The sequence below is a fragment of the Bombina bombina genome, unplaced genomic scaffold (genome assembly GCF_027579735.1).
Source record: "Bombina bombina isolate aBomBom1 unplaced genomic scaffold, aBomBom1.pri scaffold_981, whole genome shotgun sequence".
NCBI lineage: Eukaryota > Metazoa > Chordata > Amphibia > Anura > Bombinatoridae > Bombina > Bombina bombina.
In genome coordinates, this window is record NW_026511933.1 from 86,208 (window position 1) to 102,909 (window position 16,702).

At 47.2% G+C, this 16,702-nt stretch overlaps 1 protein-coding gene across 1 annotated transcript in view; it reads right to left on the bottom strand.

Moving 5' to 3' along the window:
• Positions 1-16,702, bottom strand: part of LOC128644018 (lysophospholipid acyltransferase 5) — a gene marked incomplete at its 3' end in the record, with an annotated part of 90,185 nt that overhangs the window by 65,651 nt on the left and 7,832 nt on the right. Inside the window, 2 exon segments of the mRNA XM_053696781.1 lie at positions 1,075-1,253; positions 14,139-14,176. Of these exon segments, the coding sequence (XP_053552756.1) occupies positions 1,075-1,253; positions 14,139-14,176 (217 nt within the window).

Here is a 16,702-nt window from a genome sequence, read left to right on the forward strand (position 1 = left end):
CAGAGGTCAGACAGTATAACAGGCAGCACAATACTGAGAGAGGACAGAGGTCAGACAGTATAACAGGCGGCACAATACTGAGAGAGGACAGAGGTCACAGACAGTATAACAGGCAGCACAATACTGAGAGAGGACAGAGGTCAGACAGTATAACAGGCAGCACAATACTGAGAGAGGACAGAGGTCAGACAGTATAACAGGCGGCACAATACTGAGAGAGGACAGAGGTCAGACAGTATAACAGACGGCACAATACTGAGAGAAGACAGAGGTCAGACAGTATAACAGGCGGCACAATACTGAGAGAGGACAGAGGTCAGACAGTATAACAGGCGGCACAATACTAAGAGAGGACAGAGGTCAGACAGTATAACAGGCGGCACAATACTGAGAGAGGACAGAGGTCAGACAGTATAACAGGCGGCACAATACTGAGAGAGGACAGAGGTCAGACAGTATAACAGGCGGCACAATACTGAGAGAGGACAGAGGTCAGACAGTATAGCAGGCGGCACAATACTGAGAGAGGTCAGAGGTCAGACAGTATAACAGGCAGCACAATACTGAGAGAGGACAGAGGTCAGACAGTATAACAGGCGGCACAATACTGAGAGAGGACAGAGGTCAGACAGTATAACAGGCAGCACAATACTGAGAGAGGACAGAGGTCAGACAGTATAACAGGCAGCACAATACTGAGAGAGGACAGAGGTCAGACAGTATAACAGGCAGCACAATACTGAGAGAGGACAGAGGTCAGACAGTATAACAGGCGGCACAATACTGAGAGAGGACAGAGGTCAGACAGTATAACAGGCAGCACAATACTGAGAAAGGACAGAGGTCAGACAGTATAACAGGCAGCACAATACTGAGAGAGGACAGAGGTCAGACAGTATAACAGGCGGCACAATACTGAGAGAGGACAGAGGACAGACAGTATAACAGGCGGCACAATACGGAGAGAGGACAGAGGTCAGACAATATAACAGGCGGCACAATACTGAGAGAGGACAGAGGTCAGACAGTATAGCAGGCGGCACAAGTGGAATGTGGCAGAAATGCATTACTCACCTGTTCGGTCGCTGTCCCTCAGTATCAGTCATCTCCCCCCTCACAAGCTTCTGGTAGTTACACATTGAGAACTGTGGCCCCACCAGGAATCCCCCATAGTAATAGCTAAAGCCACAAACTTCAAGCAATGATGGAACACTCTTCACTGCATAGATCTGCTGCTCTGCTGTGAGTGAGCTCTGCCATAGAGAGAGGAGGAAAACGTCACACAAGCCACGGGATTAAAGGGTACAATAGGAGTTATAGGGAGCGTTATACTGTGCAATAGGAGGAGTTATAGGGAGGGTTATACAGTGCAATAGGAGTTATAGGGAGGGTTATACGGTGCAATAGGAGTTATAGGGAGGGTTATACGGTGCAATAGGAGGAGTTATAGGGAGGGTTATATGGTACAATAGGAGGAGTTATAGGGAGGGTTATATGGTGCAATAGGAGGAGTTATAGGGAGGGTTATATGGTGCAATAGGAGGAGTTATAGGGAGGGTTATATGGTGCAATAGGAGGAGTTATAGGGAGGGTTATACAGTGCAATAGGAGTTATAGGGAGGGTTATACGGTGCAATAGGAGTTATAGGGAGGGTTATACGGTGCAATAGGAGTAATAGGGAGGGTTATACGGTGCAATAGGAGGAGTTATAGGGATGGTTATATGGTACAATAGGAGGAGTTATAGGGAGGGTTATACGGTGCAATAGGAGGAGTTATAGGGAGGGTTATATGGTGTAATAGGAGGAGTTATAGGGAGCGTTATACTGTGCAATAGGAGGAGTTATAGGGAGGGTTATACAGTGCAATAGGAGGGGTTATAGGGAGGGTTATATGGTGCAATAGGAGGAGTTATAGGGAGGGTTATACGGTGCAATAGGAGGAGTTATAGGGAGGGTTATATGGTGCAATAGGAGGAGTTATAGGGAGGGTTATATGGTGTAATAGGAGGAGTTATAGGGAGGGTTATACAGTGCAATAGGAGTTATAGGGAGGGTTATACGGTGCAATAGGAGGAGTTATAGGGAGGGTTATATGGTGTAATAGGAGGAGTTATAGGGAGGGTTATACAGTGCAATAGGAGTTATAGGGAGGGTTATATGGTGCAATAGGAGGAGTTATAGGGAGGGTTATACAGTGCAATAGGAGTTATAGGGAGGGTTATACGGTGCAATAGGAGTTATAGGGAGGGTTATACGGTGCAATAGGAGGAGTTATAGGGAGGGTTATACGGTGCAATAGGAGTTATAGGGAGGGTTATACAGTGCAATAGGAGTTATAGGGAGGGTTATATGGTGCAATAGGAGGAGTTATAGGGAGGGTTATATGGTGCAATAGGAGGAGTTATAGGGAGGGTTATACAGTGCAATAGGAGTTATAGGGAGGGTTATATGGTGCAATAGGAGGAGTTATAGGGAGGGTTATACGGTACAATAGGAGGAGTTATAGGGAGGGTTATACGGTGCAATAGGAGGAGTTATAGGGAGGGGTATACGGTGCAATAGGAGGAGTTATAGGGAGGGTTATACGGTGCAATAGGAGGAGTTATAGGGAGGGTTATACGGTGCAATAAGAGGAGTTATAGGGAGGGTTATACGGTGCAATAGGAGGAGTTATAGGGAGGGTTATATGGTGTAATAGGAGGAGTTATAGGGAGGGTTATATGGTGCAATAGGAGGAGTTATAGGGAGGGTTATAAGGTGCAATAGGAGGAGTTATAGGGAGGGTTATACGGTGAAATAGGAGGAGTTATAGGGAGAGTTATATGGTGCAATATGAGGAGTTATAGGGAGGGTTATACGGTGCAATAGGAGGAGTTATAGGGAGGGTTATACGGTGAAATAGGAGGAGTTATAGGGAGGGGTATATGGTGCAATAAGAGGAGTTATAGAGAGGGTTACACTGTGCAATAGGAGGAGTTATAGGGAGGGTTACACTGTGCAATAGGAGGAGTTATAGGGAGGGTTATACAGTGCAATAGGAGTTATAGGGAGGGTTATACGGTGCAATAGGAGGAGTTATAGAGAGGGTTACACTGTGCAATAGGAGGTGTTATAGGGAGGGTTATATGGTACAATAGGAGGAGTTATAGGGAGGGTTATATGGTACAATAGGAGGAGTTATAGGGAGGGTGATATGGTGCAATAGGAGGAGTTATAGGGAGGGTGATATGGTGCAATAGGAGGAGTTATAGGGAGGGGTATATGGCACAATAAGAGGAGTTATAGGGAGGGTTATATGGTGCAATAGGAGGAGTTATAGGGAGGGTTATATGGTGCAATAGGAGGAGTTATAGGGAGGGTTATATGGTACAATAGGAGGAGTTATAGGGAGCGTTATATGGTACAATAGGAGGAGTTATAGGGAGGGTTATATGGTACAATAGGAGGAGTTATACGGAGAGTTATATGGTGCAATAGGAGGAGTTATAGGGAGGGTTATATGGTGCAATAGGAGGAGTTATAGGGAGGGTTATACAGTGCAATAGGAGGAGTTATAGGGAGGGTTATATGGTACAATAGGAGGAGTTATAGGGAGGGTTATACGGTGCAATAGGAGGAGTTATAGGGAGGGTTATATGGTACAATAGGAGGAGTTATAGGGAGGGTTATATGGTGCAATAGGAGGAGTTATAGGGAGGGTTATATGGTGCAATAGGAGGAGTTATAGGGAGGGTTATATGGTACAGTAGGGTTATGTGGTGCAATAGGAGGAGTTATAGGGAGGGTTATATGGTGCAATAGGAGGAGTTATAGGGAGGGTTATATGGTACAATAGGAGGAGTTATAGGGAGCGTTATATGGTACAATAGGAGGAGTTATAGGGAGGGTTATATGGTACAATAGGAGGAGTTATAGGGAGGGTTATATGGTGCAATAGGAGTTATAGGGAGGGTTATATGGTGCAATAAGAGGAGTTATAGGGAGGGTTATATGGTGCAATAGGAGGAGTTATATGGAAGGTTATATGGTACAATAAGAGGAGTTATAGGGAGGGTTATATGGTGCAATAGGAGGAGTTATATGGAAGGTTATATGGTACAATAGGAGGAGTTATAGGGAGGGTTATATGGTGCAATAGGGGGAGTTATAGGGAGGGTTATATGGTACAATAGGAGGAGTTATAGGGAGGGTTATATGGTGCAATAGGAGGAGTTATAGGGAGGGTTATATGGTGCAATAGGAGGAGTTATAGGGAGGGTTATACGGTGCAATAGGAGGAGTTATAGGGAGGGTTATATGGTGCAATAGGAGGAGTTATAGGGAGCAGTTATATGGTGCAATAGGAGGAGTTATAGGGAGCAGTTATATGGTGCAATAGGAGGAGTTATAGGGAGGGTTATACGGTGCAATAGGAGGAGTTATAGGGAGGGTTATACGGTGCAATAGGAGGAGTTATAGGGAGGGTTATACGGTGCAATAGGAGGAGTTATAGGGAGGGTTATACGGTGCAATAGGAGGAGTTATAGGGAGGGTTATACGGTGCAATAGGAGGAGTTATAGGGAGGGTTATACGGTGCAATAGGAGGAGTTATAGGGAGGGTTATATGGTGCAATAGGAGTTATAGGGAGGGTTATACGGTGCAATAGGAGTTATAGGGAGGGTTATACGGTGCAATAGGAGTTATAGGGAGGGTTATATGGTACAATAGGAGGAGTTATAGGGAGGGTTATATGGTACAATAGGAGGAGTTATAGGGAGGGTTATATGGTGCAATAGGAGGAGTTATAGGGAGGGCTATACGGTGCAATAGGAGGAGTTATAGGGAGGGGTATATGGTGCAATAAGAGGAGTTATAGGGAGGGTTATACGGTACAATAAGAGGAATTATAGGGAGGGTTATATGGTGCAATAGGAGGAGTTATAGGGAGGGTTATATGGTACAATAGGAGGAGTTATAGGGAGGGTTATATGGTACAATGGGAGGAGTTATAGGGATGGTTATATGGTACAATAGGAGGAGTTATATGGAGGGTTATATGGTACAATAGGAGGAGTTATAGGGAGGGTTATATGGTACAATGGGAGGAGTTATAGGGATGGTTATATGGTACAATAGGAGGAGTTATAGGGAGGGTTATACGGTGCAATAGGAGGAGTTATATGGAGGGTTATATGGTACAATAGGAGGAGTTATAGGGAGGGTTATATGGTACAATGGGAGGAGTTATAGGGATGGTTATATGGTACAATAGGAGGAGTTATAGGGAGGGTTATACGGTACAATAGGATGAGTTATAGGGAGGGTTATATGGTACAATAGGAGGAGTTATAGGGAGGGTTATATGGTGCAATAAGAGGAGTTATAGGGAGGGTTATATGGTACAATGGGAGGAGTTATAGGGAGGGTTATATGGTACAATGGGAGGAGTTATAGGGAGGGCTATATGGTGCAATTGGATGAGTTATAGGGAGGGTTATATGGTGCAATAGGAGGAGTTATAGGGAGGGTTATATGGTGCCATAGGATGAGTTATAAGGAGGGTTATATGGTGCAATAGGAGGAGTTATAGGGAGGGTTATATGGTGCAGTAGGAGGAGTTATAGGGAGGGTTATACGGTACAATAAGAGGAGTTATAGGGAGGGTTATATGGTACAATGGGAGGAGTTATAGGGAGGGTTATATGGTACAATGGGAGGAGTTATAGGGAGGGTTATATGATGCAATAGGAGGAGTTATAGGGAGGGTTATATGGTGCAATTGGATGAGTTATAGGGAGGGTTATATGGTGCAATAAGAGGAGTTATAGGGAGGGGTATATGGTGCAATAAGAGGAGTTATAGGGAGGGTTATATGGTGCAGTAGGAGGAGTTATAGGGAGGGTTATATGGTACAATAGGAGGAGTTATAGGGAGGGTTATACGGTGCAATAGGAGGAGTTATAGGGAGGGTTATATGGTGCAATAGGAGGAGTTATAGGGAGGGTTATACGGTGCAATAGGAGGAGTTATAGGGAGGGTTATACGGTGCAATAGGAGGAGTTATAGGGAGGGTTATATGGTGCAATAGGAGGAGTTATAGGGAGGGTTATACGGTGCAATAGGAGGAGTTATAGGGAGGGTTATACGGTACAATAAGAGGAGTTATAGGGAGGGTCATACGGTGCAATAGGAGGAGTTATAGGGAGGGTTATATGGTACAATAAGAGGAGTTATAGGGAGGGTTATATGGTACAATGGGAGGAGTTATAGGGAGGGTTATATGATGCAATAGGAGGAGTTATAGGGAGGGTTATATGGTGCAATTGGATGAGTTATAGGGAGGGTTATATGGTGCAATAAGAGGAGTTTGTTACAGAAGCATTAGTTATTCTGTTGTGAAGAGCTTATTTCCCAGCAGCAATGCCTGAACCAGCAAGCCAGCGCCTAAGAAGGGCTCCAAGAAAACTGTAACAAGTTTCATTTCATAAAGAGTTAACTCTTTTTTTTCAGCTTTTAGAAACTATTGTCTAATCACCTCTGGAGCCAGACTGCTAATTGATAAGATGAACTTGTAAACTTGTTATCTTAAGTACTGTAATCCTATTGTGGCCTGTCAAAGGACAGTGCTCTCTATCTAAATGTGTGATGGGGGATTTTGTGCTTCCCCCCCTCTCCCCCTGGGAGTGCCCCTGTGTGCATGTAACCTTAATAAAAAGCAGGCTGGGCATTCCAGTCCTGAGTTCTTGTTTGACCCTCAATCGCAGCGTTGACTCGTTTTTGTGGGCAGAAGGGTATCCTAGCTGTACTGCAGCTAAGGGAGATTATTCTATATTGGCGAGACTCATATAGAATACTATGGAAAGCAGCTTCTCCCCTCTTTAGCAATAGGGATCCAGGCTACTAAGCGGTCCATCTCTCAGCGAGACTAAGGGTAACCGTAACATTTGGCGGCAGCGGCGGGATTTTCCTGGATTTCCTAGGAGAGGTACAGAACGGATGGAGAGCGCTTACGAAAAATTGAAGCGTACAACCCTAAAGGATTTACTTGAAAGCAGAGGGGGGTACGCCAGCAACCGGCCGAGGAGAGAGCTGATCGCAGAATTGACCGAACTGGATCAGAGCTTCACAATGGCGGAAACACCGACCACGATTAGTGACGAAAAAACCAGGATTGTTCGGGAAAGGCTCTCATTATACGGGCCGAACCCCTCCATGGAATTGGTACAGCAGTTGATGGCGGAGGCGGACGAGGATATACGAGAGACTCGAGCCCACGAACTCAACCTAGCGAACGCACACCGCAATGCTGAAGCCCCGCAGGTAATCATCCCTGTCGAAAATGCTGGGAGGCCCAAGATACCCTATGCGGCATTTCGACCCTTCCTAGAGAGCAAGACAGGGATTGATGAATATTTGGCGGACTTCGAAAGGCAATGTGCCCTGCACCAGATTCCCAACAGAGAGTGGCCCACGATATTGTCTGGGAAACTATCCGGGCGAGCCCTGGAAGCCTTTCGTACTCTGGGTGCTGAGGAAGTGACACAGTATGAGCTAGTTAAGGAGACACTGTTGCGACGGTACGCTGTAACTCCGGACACGTATCGCCGACAGTTTCGGGGCACGGAAAAGAAGCCTAACGATACCCATATGGAATGGGCGCACCGAATGCGGAGAGCGGCAAATCACTGGCTGAGCGGAAGTAAAGCGGTGACTGGGGAGGAAATTTTACAATTGTTTCTCTTAGAACATTTTTATAATGGCATGGAACAGCAAGGGAAGGAATGGCTGCGAGACAGGCGGCCTTCTACCTTAGAAGAAGCAGCCAAATTGGCCGATGAACATTATGACTCCCGTCTTCACGAACCCATGAACTACCGAGCTCCAGCACGGGTCGAACCCAGAGAGGTTTACCGTGCACCCCCTCGTGCTGAATTCCGAGCCCCGGTGCCCACAGGGCCCGTCCGACACTCAGGACCACCCAATAACAGCTCTGAGCGTCCCAGACCGACTTGCCACCGATGCAAGCAACCAGGGCATTTCTTGGCTAGCTGCCCCCTTAATACGCACCAGACACCCAGGAATTACAATTACCCCTCTGGGTCCTATCGTCCGGCCCGGGCCCTCTGTGTTAACCAAGAGGCCCCTATGGAGGGATATGTGGGGCCGCTTCACGAGGCAGACCCTGTATATGCTGCCTCAGATAACCGCCAGCACCATCGGCAGAGGGTATGGCTCGAGGGGCGATCTACCGAGGGATTGCGAGACACAGGGGCTACTATCACGCTGGTACAGAGTCATTTGGTGCCAGAGCACAAGCGATCCGGACAGACTGTGGCCGTTAGAGTGGCGGGGGGGGATGTGTACAAAATTCCAACAGCTAAAGTGCATCTTGATTGGGGAGCGGGAAAGGGGGCTGTGAACGTGGGCCTAATGGATAATTTACCTGCCGAAGTACTACTGGGCAACGATTTGGGCCCCATGACTTCTGCCTATGCTCCAGTATGCAACAACGAGGCGGACCCAGTGACTACACGGGCCCAAGCCCGGACGGAGCGAGAGCTCTCACCAGTGCGGGAGACACAGGTAAGACCTACCCCGACCTTGCCTGACAGGTTAGGCCCCATACCCTGGGACACCCCAGATGCCTTCGAGGCAGAGTCTAAGACTGACCCGACCTTACAAAAGTACCGGGAACGAGCAGAGACCGGAGGGGGCGGGGCAGATAACGAAACATTCTTATGGGAAAAAGGGAAACTATACCGCTGGACAGAGAAAAGGGGACAGCGTAGGCGACAGCTGGTAGTGCCCCACAAATACCGTCAAGAAATCCTCAAAATAGGCCACGACATCCCCTTAGCAGGCCACCTAGCCGTTACCCGTACCCTACACCGCATTACTCACACGTTCTTTTGGCCAGGGGTGCACGCTGACGTTAGAACTTACTGTAACACCTGCGATGTGTGTCAACGAGTAGGAAGGCGAGGCGATCACCCTAAAGCCCAGCTAGTAAATATGCCCATTGTAGAGGAACCCTTCAGCCGGGTTGCTATTGACCTAGTGGGACCACTGGCTACCCCTAGTCCCTCCGGTAAGCGATACATTCTTACCGTAGTGGACTACGCTACCAGGTACCCAGAGGCTGTCGCCCTATCCAACATACAAGCGGATACGGTAGCGAATGCACTAGTACAGGTGTTCTCCCGGGTAGGATTTCCAAAAGAAATCCTATCCGACCGAGGCACCCAATTTACGGCTGAATTGACCCAACAACTCTGGCAGGTTTGCAAAATTAAGTCCCTCCTAAGCTCCCCATACCACCCCCAGACGAACGGGCTGTGTGAGAGGTTCAATGGGACCCTCAAGCAAATGCTCAAGACGTTCACTCAGGAATACCGAGACTGGGAACGCTTCCTGCCGCACCTCCTATTTGCTTATCGGGAGGTGCCCCAGGAAACGACAGGGTTCTCTCCCTTCGAGTTGCTCTACGGAAGAAAGGTACGGGGACCCCTAAACCTGATCCGGGAGCACTGGGAGGGAGAGATGGAGGCTGACGGTGTCCCAATTGTGCCTTACGTGCTGGAACTCAGGGACCGAATGGAGCAATTAGCCAAATCCGTGCGGGCTAATCTCCAGTTGGCCCAGAGAAGACAGAAAGTATGGTACGATCGGGGGGCCCGAAAGAGAATCTTCACCATAGGACAAAAGGTGTTAGTACTTAAGCCGGTGAAGACAGACAAATTGCAGGCGTCCTGGCAGGGTCCCTACCAGATCGTAGAGAAAAGGGGAGACACCACTTATGTGATAGCTAGCTGCCACGACAACAATCTTAGAAAGACATTCCATGTAAACATGCTCAAGGAATATTTTGAGCGACCAGAGAACGTGACGGCCGTATGTTGTTCCCCTCAGGAAGACCCCGACAGTTTACCCATTCCAGACCTATTAGAAAAGAGCCTCCCCACAGGTATAGTGGCGCAGGTTCAGATAGGGGACCGACTTAGCCCCACTGAAAGGGAGCAGCTCAACCAACTCCTCCAGTCCAAACACCTCACCTTTTCCCCGAAGCCAGGGTACACTACTTTAACCACCCACCAGGTAGATACTCCGGGACAAGCTCCCTTGCGCCAGGCTCCGTACCGAATCCCCGAAGCAGTTAGGACAGGAATGAAGAAGGAGATCGATGAGATGCTCCAGCTCAGGGTAATTGAGCCCTCCGATAGTCCCTGGGCCTCCCCAGTTGTCTTGGTGCCCAAGAAAGATGGGACCACCCGGTTCTGCGTAGACTATCGGAGGCTCAATGAAAATACCGTGACGGACGCTTACCCTATGCCCAGGGTAGACGAGCTACTCGATCGTATAGCCAGGGGAAATTACCTGACCACTATTGACCTCTGCAAAGGTTACTGGCAGATTCCCCTGGCCCCGGAGGCTATCCCCAAGTCGGCATTCGTCACCCCATTCGGCTTATATCAGTTTAGGGTAATGCCGTTTGGGATGAAGAATGCCCCAGCTACATTCCAGCGCTTGGTGGATAGGCTCCTGGATGGCTTCCAGAGTTTTGCTTGCGCCTACCTGGACGACATAGCGATCCACAGTGAGTCCTGGGAGGACCACTTAGCTCATGTGGGAATGGTTCTGGATCAGATCCGGGCTGCTGGCCTGACTCTGAAGCCAGAAAAATGCCACTTTGGGATGGCCGAGGTACAGTACCTGGGTCACCGGGTGGGGTGTGGAAAGCAGCGACCAGAGCCGGCCAAAATAGAAGCTGTCGCCAATTGGCCCACCCCCATCACTAAGACTCAGGTCCTAGCCTTCCTGGGCACGGCAGGGTACTATAGACGGTTCGTACCAGACTACAGCACACTTGCCAAACCCCTGACTGACTTGACCAAGAAGAACTTACCTCGACAGGTCCTGTGGTCTCCCCACTGTGAAACGGCTTTCCAGGCTCTCAAAAATGCTCTAATTAACGCTCCTGTCTTGGCGGCCCCAGCCCTTAACAAACGTTTTATCGTCCATACAGATGCTTCCATGTTCGGGCTGGGAGCTGTCCTCAGCCAAGTAGGCGAAGATGGAGGGGAGCATCCAGTTGCCTACATCAGCCGGAAGCTCCTGCCCCGCGAAGTCAGCTATGCAGCGGTCGAAAAGGAGTGTTTGGCTTTGGTGTGGGCATTAAAGAAATTGACTCCCTATTTATATGGTCAGGAGTTCACTCTGGTCACCGACCATAACCCGTTGGTGTGGCTGAACCGGGTCTCTGGAGATAACGGCAGGCTATTACGTTGGAGCTTATCGTTGCAAACCTTCAATTTCACCATTACTTACAGACCTGGGAAACAGAATGGCAACGCCGACGGGTTGTCCAGACAAACCGACCTCAGCCCCGCATAACCAGCGGTCTGGACAGCCTTAGTCTGCCCCGAAAAGGGGTCAGACCGTGTCTGCCAGAGTGTTCCACAGAAAGGGAGCAATGTTACAGAAGCATTAGTTATTCTGTTGTGAAGAGCTTATTTCCCAGCAGCAATGCCTGAACCAGCAAGCCAGCGCCTAAGAAGGGCTCCAAGAAAACTGTAACAAGTTTCATTTCATAAAGAGTTAACTCTTTTTTTTCAGCTTTTAGAAACTATTGTCTAATCACCTCTGGAGCCAGACTGCTAATTGATAAGATGAACTTGTAAACTTGTTATCTTAAGTACTGTAATCCTATTGTGGCCTGTCAAAGGACAGTGCTCTCTATCTAAATGTGTGATGGGGGATTTTGTGCTTCCCCCCCTCTCCCCCTGGGAGTGCCCCTGTGTGCATGTAACCTTAATAAAAAGCAGGCTGGGCATTCCAGTCCTGAGTTCTTGTTTGACCCTCAATCGCAGCGTTGACTCGTTTTTGTGGGCAGAAGGGTATCCTAGCTGTACTGCAGCTAAGGGAGATTATTCTATATTGGCGAGACTCATATAGAATACTATGGAAAGCAGCTTCTCCCCTCTTTAGCAATAGGGATCCAGGCTACTAAGCGGTCCATCTCTCAGCGAGACTAAGGGTAACCGTAACAGAGTTATAGGGAGGGGTATATGGTGCAATAAGAGGAGTTATAGGGAGGGTTATATGGTGCAATAGGAGTTATAGGGAGGGTTATATGGTACAATAGGAGGAGTTATAGGGAGGGTTATAAGGTACAATAGGAGGAGTTATAGGGAGGGTTATACGGTACAATAGGAGGAGTTATAGGGAGGGTTATATGGTGCAATAGGAGGAGTTATAGGGAGGGTTATATGGTGCAATAGGAGGAGTTATAGGGAGGGTTATATGGTGCAGTAGGAGGAGTTATAGGGAGGGTTATATGGTGCAATAGGAGGAGTTATAGGGAGGGTTATATGGTACAATAGGAGGAGTTATAGGGAGGGTTATATGGTGTAATAGGAGGAGTTATAGGGAGGGTTATATGGTGCAATAGGAGGAGTTATAGGGAGGGTTATATGGTGCAATAGGAGGAGTTATAGGGAGGGTTATGTGGTGCAATAGGAGGAGTTATAGGGAGGGGTATATGGTGCAATAGGAGGAGTTATAGGGAGGGTTATACGGTACAACAGGAGGAGTTATAGGGAGGGTTATACGGTACAACAGGAGGAGTTATAGGGAGGGTTATACGGTACAATAGGAGGAGTTATAGGGAGGGCTATACGGTGCAATAGGAGGAGTTATAGGGAGGGCTATATGGTACAATAGGAGGAGTTATAGGGAGGGTTATACGGTACAACAGGAGGAGTTATAGGGAGGGTTATACGGTACAACAGGAGGAGTTATAGGGAGGGTTATACGGTACAATAGGAGGAGTTATAGGGAGGGTATATGGTGCAATAGGAGGAGTTATAGGGAGGGTTATATGGTGCAATAGGAGGAGTTATAGGGAGGGTTATATGGTGCAGTAGGAGGAGTTATAGGGAGGGTTATATGGTGCAATAGGAGGAGTTATAGGGAGGGTTATATGGTGCAATAGGAGGAGTTATAGGGAGGGTTATATGGTGCAATAGGAGGAGTTATAGGGAGGGTTATGTGGTGCAATAGGAGGAGTTATAGGGAGGGGTATATGGTGCAATAGGAGGAGTTATAGGGAGGGTTATACGGTACAACAGGAGGAGTTATAGGGAGGGTTATACGGTACAACAGGAGGAGTTATAGGGAGGGTTATACGGTACAATAGGAGGAGTTATAGGGAGGGCTATACGGTGCAATAGGAGGAGTTATAGGGAGGGCTATATGGTACAATAGGAGGAGTTATAGGGAGGGTTATACGGTACAACAGGAGGAGTTATAGGGAGGGTTATACGGTACAACAGGAGGAGTTATAGGGAGGGTTATACGGTACAACAGGAGGAGTTATAGGGAGGGTTATACGGTACAATAGGAGGAGTTATAGGGAGGGCTATACGGTGCAATAGGAGGAGTTATAGGGAGGGCTATATGGTGTTCTAAGGCAGAACTTTTTCCCTTTTTCTGTAATGAGCTTAATTTGAAAAGAAATGAAATGTTAAATTTGGCAGTTACACTAAAGCATCAACGCATTTGCTGGAGAATAAAGCAAGTTTTACAATACATTGCAGTAGCAGAAAGTTGCTTTGTAAATTAGCTTCAGAGAAAAATGTCTCTTAATTGTTCATTTGTTGTTGTTTTTTGCTCTTGGTCTGACTTTACATAATTGGTTTGAAAAAATCCCTGAAAACCAGTCATCAATGTGTTGCTGCTATGCAGAGTTGCGCCATATTTGACTGTTCCTTTCAAACAGTATTTTGCTCTGACTGCACAGTGTTAAGGAAAACTTACACAGCCAGAGCACAGCACTATTTGAAAGTAACAACGTGATATAGAGCAGCGCTGAAACCATTTACAGTTCCTGCACGTGTCCTTTTCATTCTATATACATGCTGCATTTTCTGCAATGACATCTCAGATTACAGCATGTTGTGACTTGGGGATATGGAGCAGTGTGAGCTCTAGGAGGTAGGAGCTAAGGTTTACCCAGACATCTAATGGCAACTGTTGGCGCAGTGACAGATGACTCGAGGGACTAGCCAATTGCTGAGCTGAACTTTGGACATGAACCAGGTTAATTAGAGCTGCATCTGGCACATTGAACGAGCTGGCATACAGGCACATTACTCACCTTGGCTTTCCCACCATCATAATAATCAAATGCAAGACCTGAGGGAGAGAGAAAAAACAGTGAGTTAAACTGTGCGCGCCTGTCATTTACACAGTGTGAGGGTGCGCGCGCCTGTCATTTTCAAAGTGTGAGAAAGTGTGCGCACCTGTTATATACACAGTGAGACTGCGCACCTGTTATATACACAGTGAGACTGCGCACCTGTTATATACACAGTGAGACTGCGCACCTGTTATATACACAGTGAGACTGCGCACCTGTTATATACACAGTGAGACTGCGCACCTGTTATATACACAGTGAGACTGCGCACCTGTTATATACACAGTGAGACTGCGCACCTGTTATATACACAGTGAGACTGCGCACCTGTTATATACACAGTGAGACTGCGCACCTGTTATATACACAGTGAGACTGCGCACCTGTTATATACACAGTGAGACTGCGCACCTGTTATATACACAGTGAGACTGCGCACCTGTTATATACACAGTGAGACTGCGCACCTGTTATATACACAGTGAGACTGCGCACCTGTTATATACACAGTGAGACTGCGCACCTGTTATATACACAGTGAGACTGCGCACCTGTTATATACACAGTGAGACTGCGCACCTGTTATATACACAGTGAGACTGCGCACCTGTTATATACACAGTGAGACTGCGCACCTGTTATATACACAGTGAGACTGCGCACCTGTTATATACACAGTGAGACTGCGCACCTGTTATATACACAGTGAGACTGCGCACCTGTTATATACACAGTGAGACTGCGCACCTGTTATATACACAGTGAGACTGCGCACCTGTTATATACACAGTGAGACTGCGCACCTGTTATATACACAGTGAGACTGCGCACCTGTTATATACACATTATATACACGTTATATACACAGTGAGACCGCGCACCTGTTATATACACAGTGAGAGTGCACACCTGTTATATACACAGTGAGAGTGCGCACCTGTTATATACACAGTGAGACTGCGCACCTGTTATATACACAGTGAGACTGCGCACCTGTTATATAAACAGTGAGACTGCTCACCTGTTATATACACCGTGAGACTGCGCACCTGTTATATACACCGTGAGACTGCGCACCTGTTATATACACAGTGAGACTGCGCACCTGTTATATACACATTATATACACGTTATATACACAGTGAGACCGCGCACCTGTTATATACACAGTGACACTGCGCACCTGTTATATACACATTATATACACGTTATATACACAGTGAGACCGCGCACCTGTTATATACACAGTGAGACCGCGCACCTGTTATATACACAGTGAGACCGAGCACCTGTTATATACACATTATATACACGTTATATACACAGTGAGACCGAGCACCTGTTATATACACAGTGAGACTGCGCACCTGTTATATACCTGTTATATACACGTTATATACACAGTGAGACTGCGCACCTGTTATATAAACAGTGAGACTGCTCACCTGTTATATACACAGTGTGAGTGTGCACCCGTTACGTACATAGAGTGAGTGCGGTAGCCTTATGCATGGAAATTCTAGGTCTTATGACTGCTGCATCGGACGCGATCCCCTTTGCTCGTTTTCACATGCGACCTCTTCAGCTCTGTATGCTGAATCAATGGTGCAGGGATTACACAAAGATATCTCAATTAATATCTTTAAAACCGATTGTACGACAATCTCTAACGTGGTGGACAGATCACCATCGTTTAGTTCAGGGGGCTTCTTTTGTGCTTCCGACCTGGACTGTAATCTCAACAGATACAAGTCTTACAGGTTGGGGAGCTGTTTGGGGGTCTCTGACGGCACAAGGAGTTTGGGAATCTCAGGAGGTGAGATTACCGATCAATATTTTGGAACTCCGTGCAATTTTCAGAGCTCTTCAGTCTTGGCCTCTTCTGAAGAGAGAATCGTTCATTTGTTTTCAGACAGACAATGTCACAACTGTGGCATACATCAATCATCAAGGAGGGACTCACAGCCCTCTGGCTATAAAAGAAGTATCTCAAATTCTGGTTTGGGCGTAATCCAGCTCCTGTCTAATTTCTGCGGTTCATATCCCAGGTATAGACAATTGGGAAGCGTATTATCTCAGTCGCCAAACGTTGCATCCGGGCGAATGGTCTCTTCACCCAGAGGTATTTCTTCAGATTGTTCAAATGTGGGGACTTCCAGAAATAGATCTGATGGCTTCTCATCTAAACAAGAAACTTCCCAGGTATCTGTCCAGATCCAGGGATCCTCAAGCGGAAGCAGTGGATGCATTATCACTTCCTTGGAAGTATCATCCTGCTTATATCTTCCTGCCTCTAGTTCTTCTTCCAAGAGTGATCTCCAAGATTCTGAAGGAATGCTCGTTTGTTCTGCTGGTAGCTCCAGCATGGCCTCACAGGTTTTGGTATGCGGATCTTGTCCGGATGGCCTCTTGCCAACCGTGGACTCTTCCGTTAAGACCAGACCTTCTGTCGCAAGGTCCTTTTTTCCATCAGGATCTCAAATCCTTAAATTTAAAGGTATGGAGATTGAACGCTTGATTCT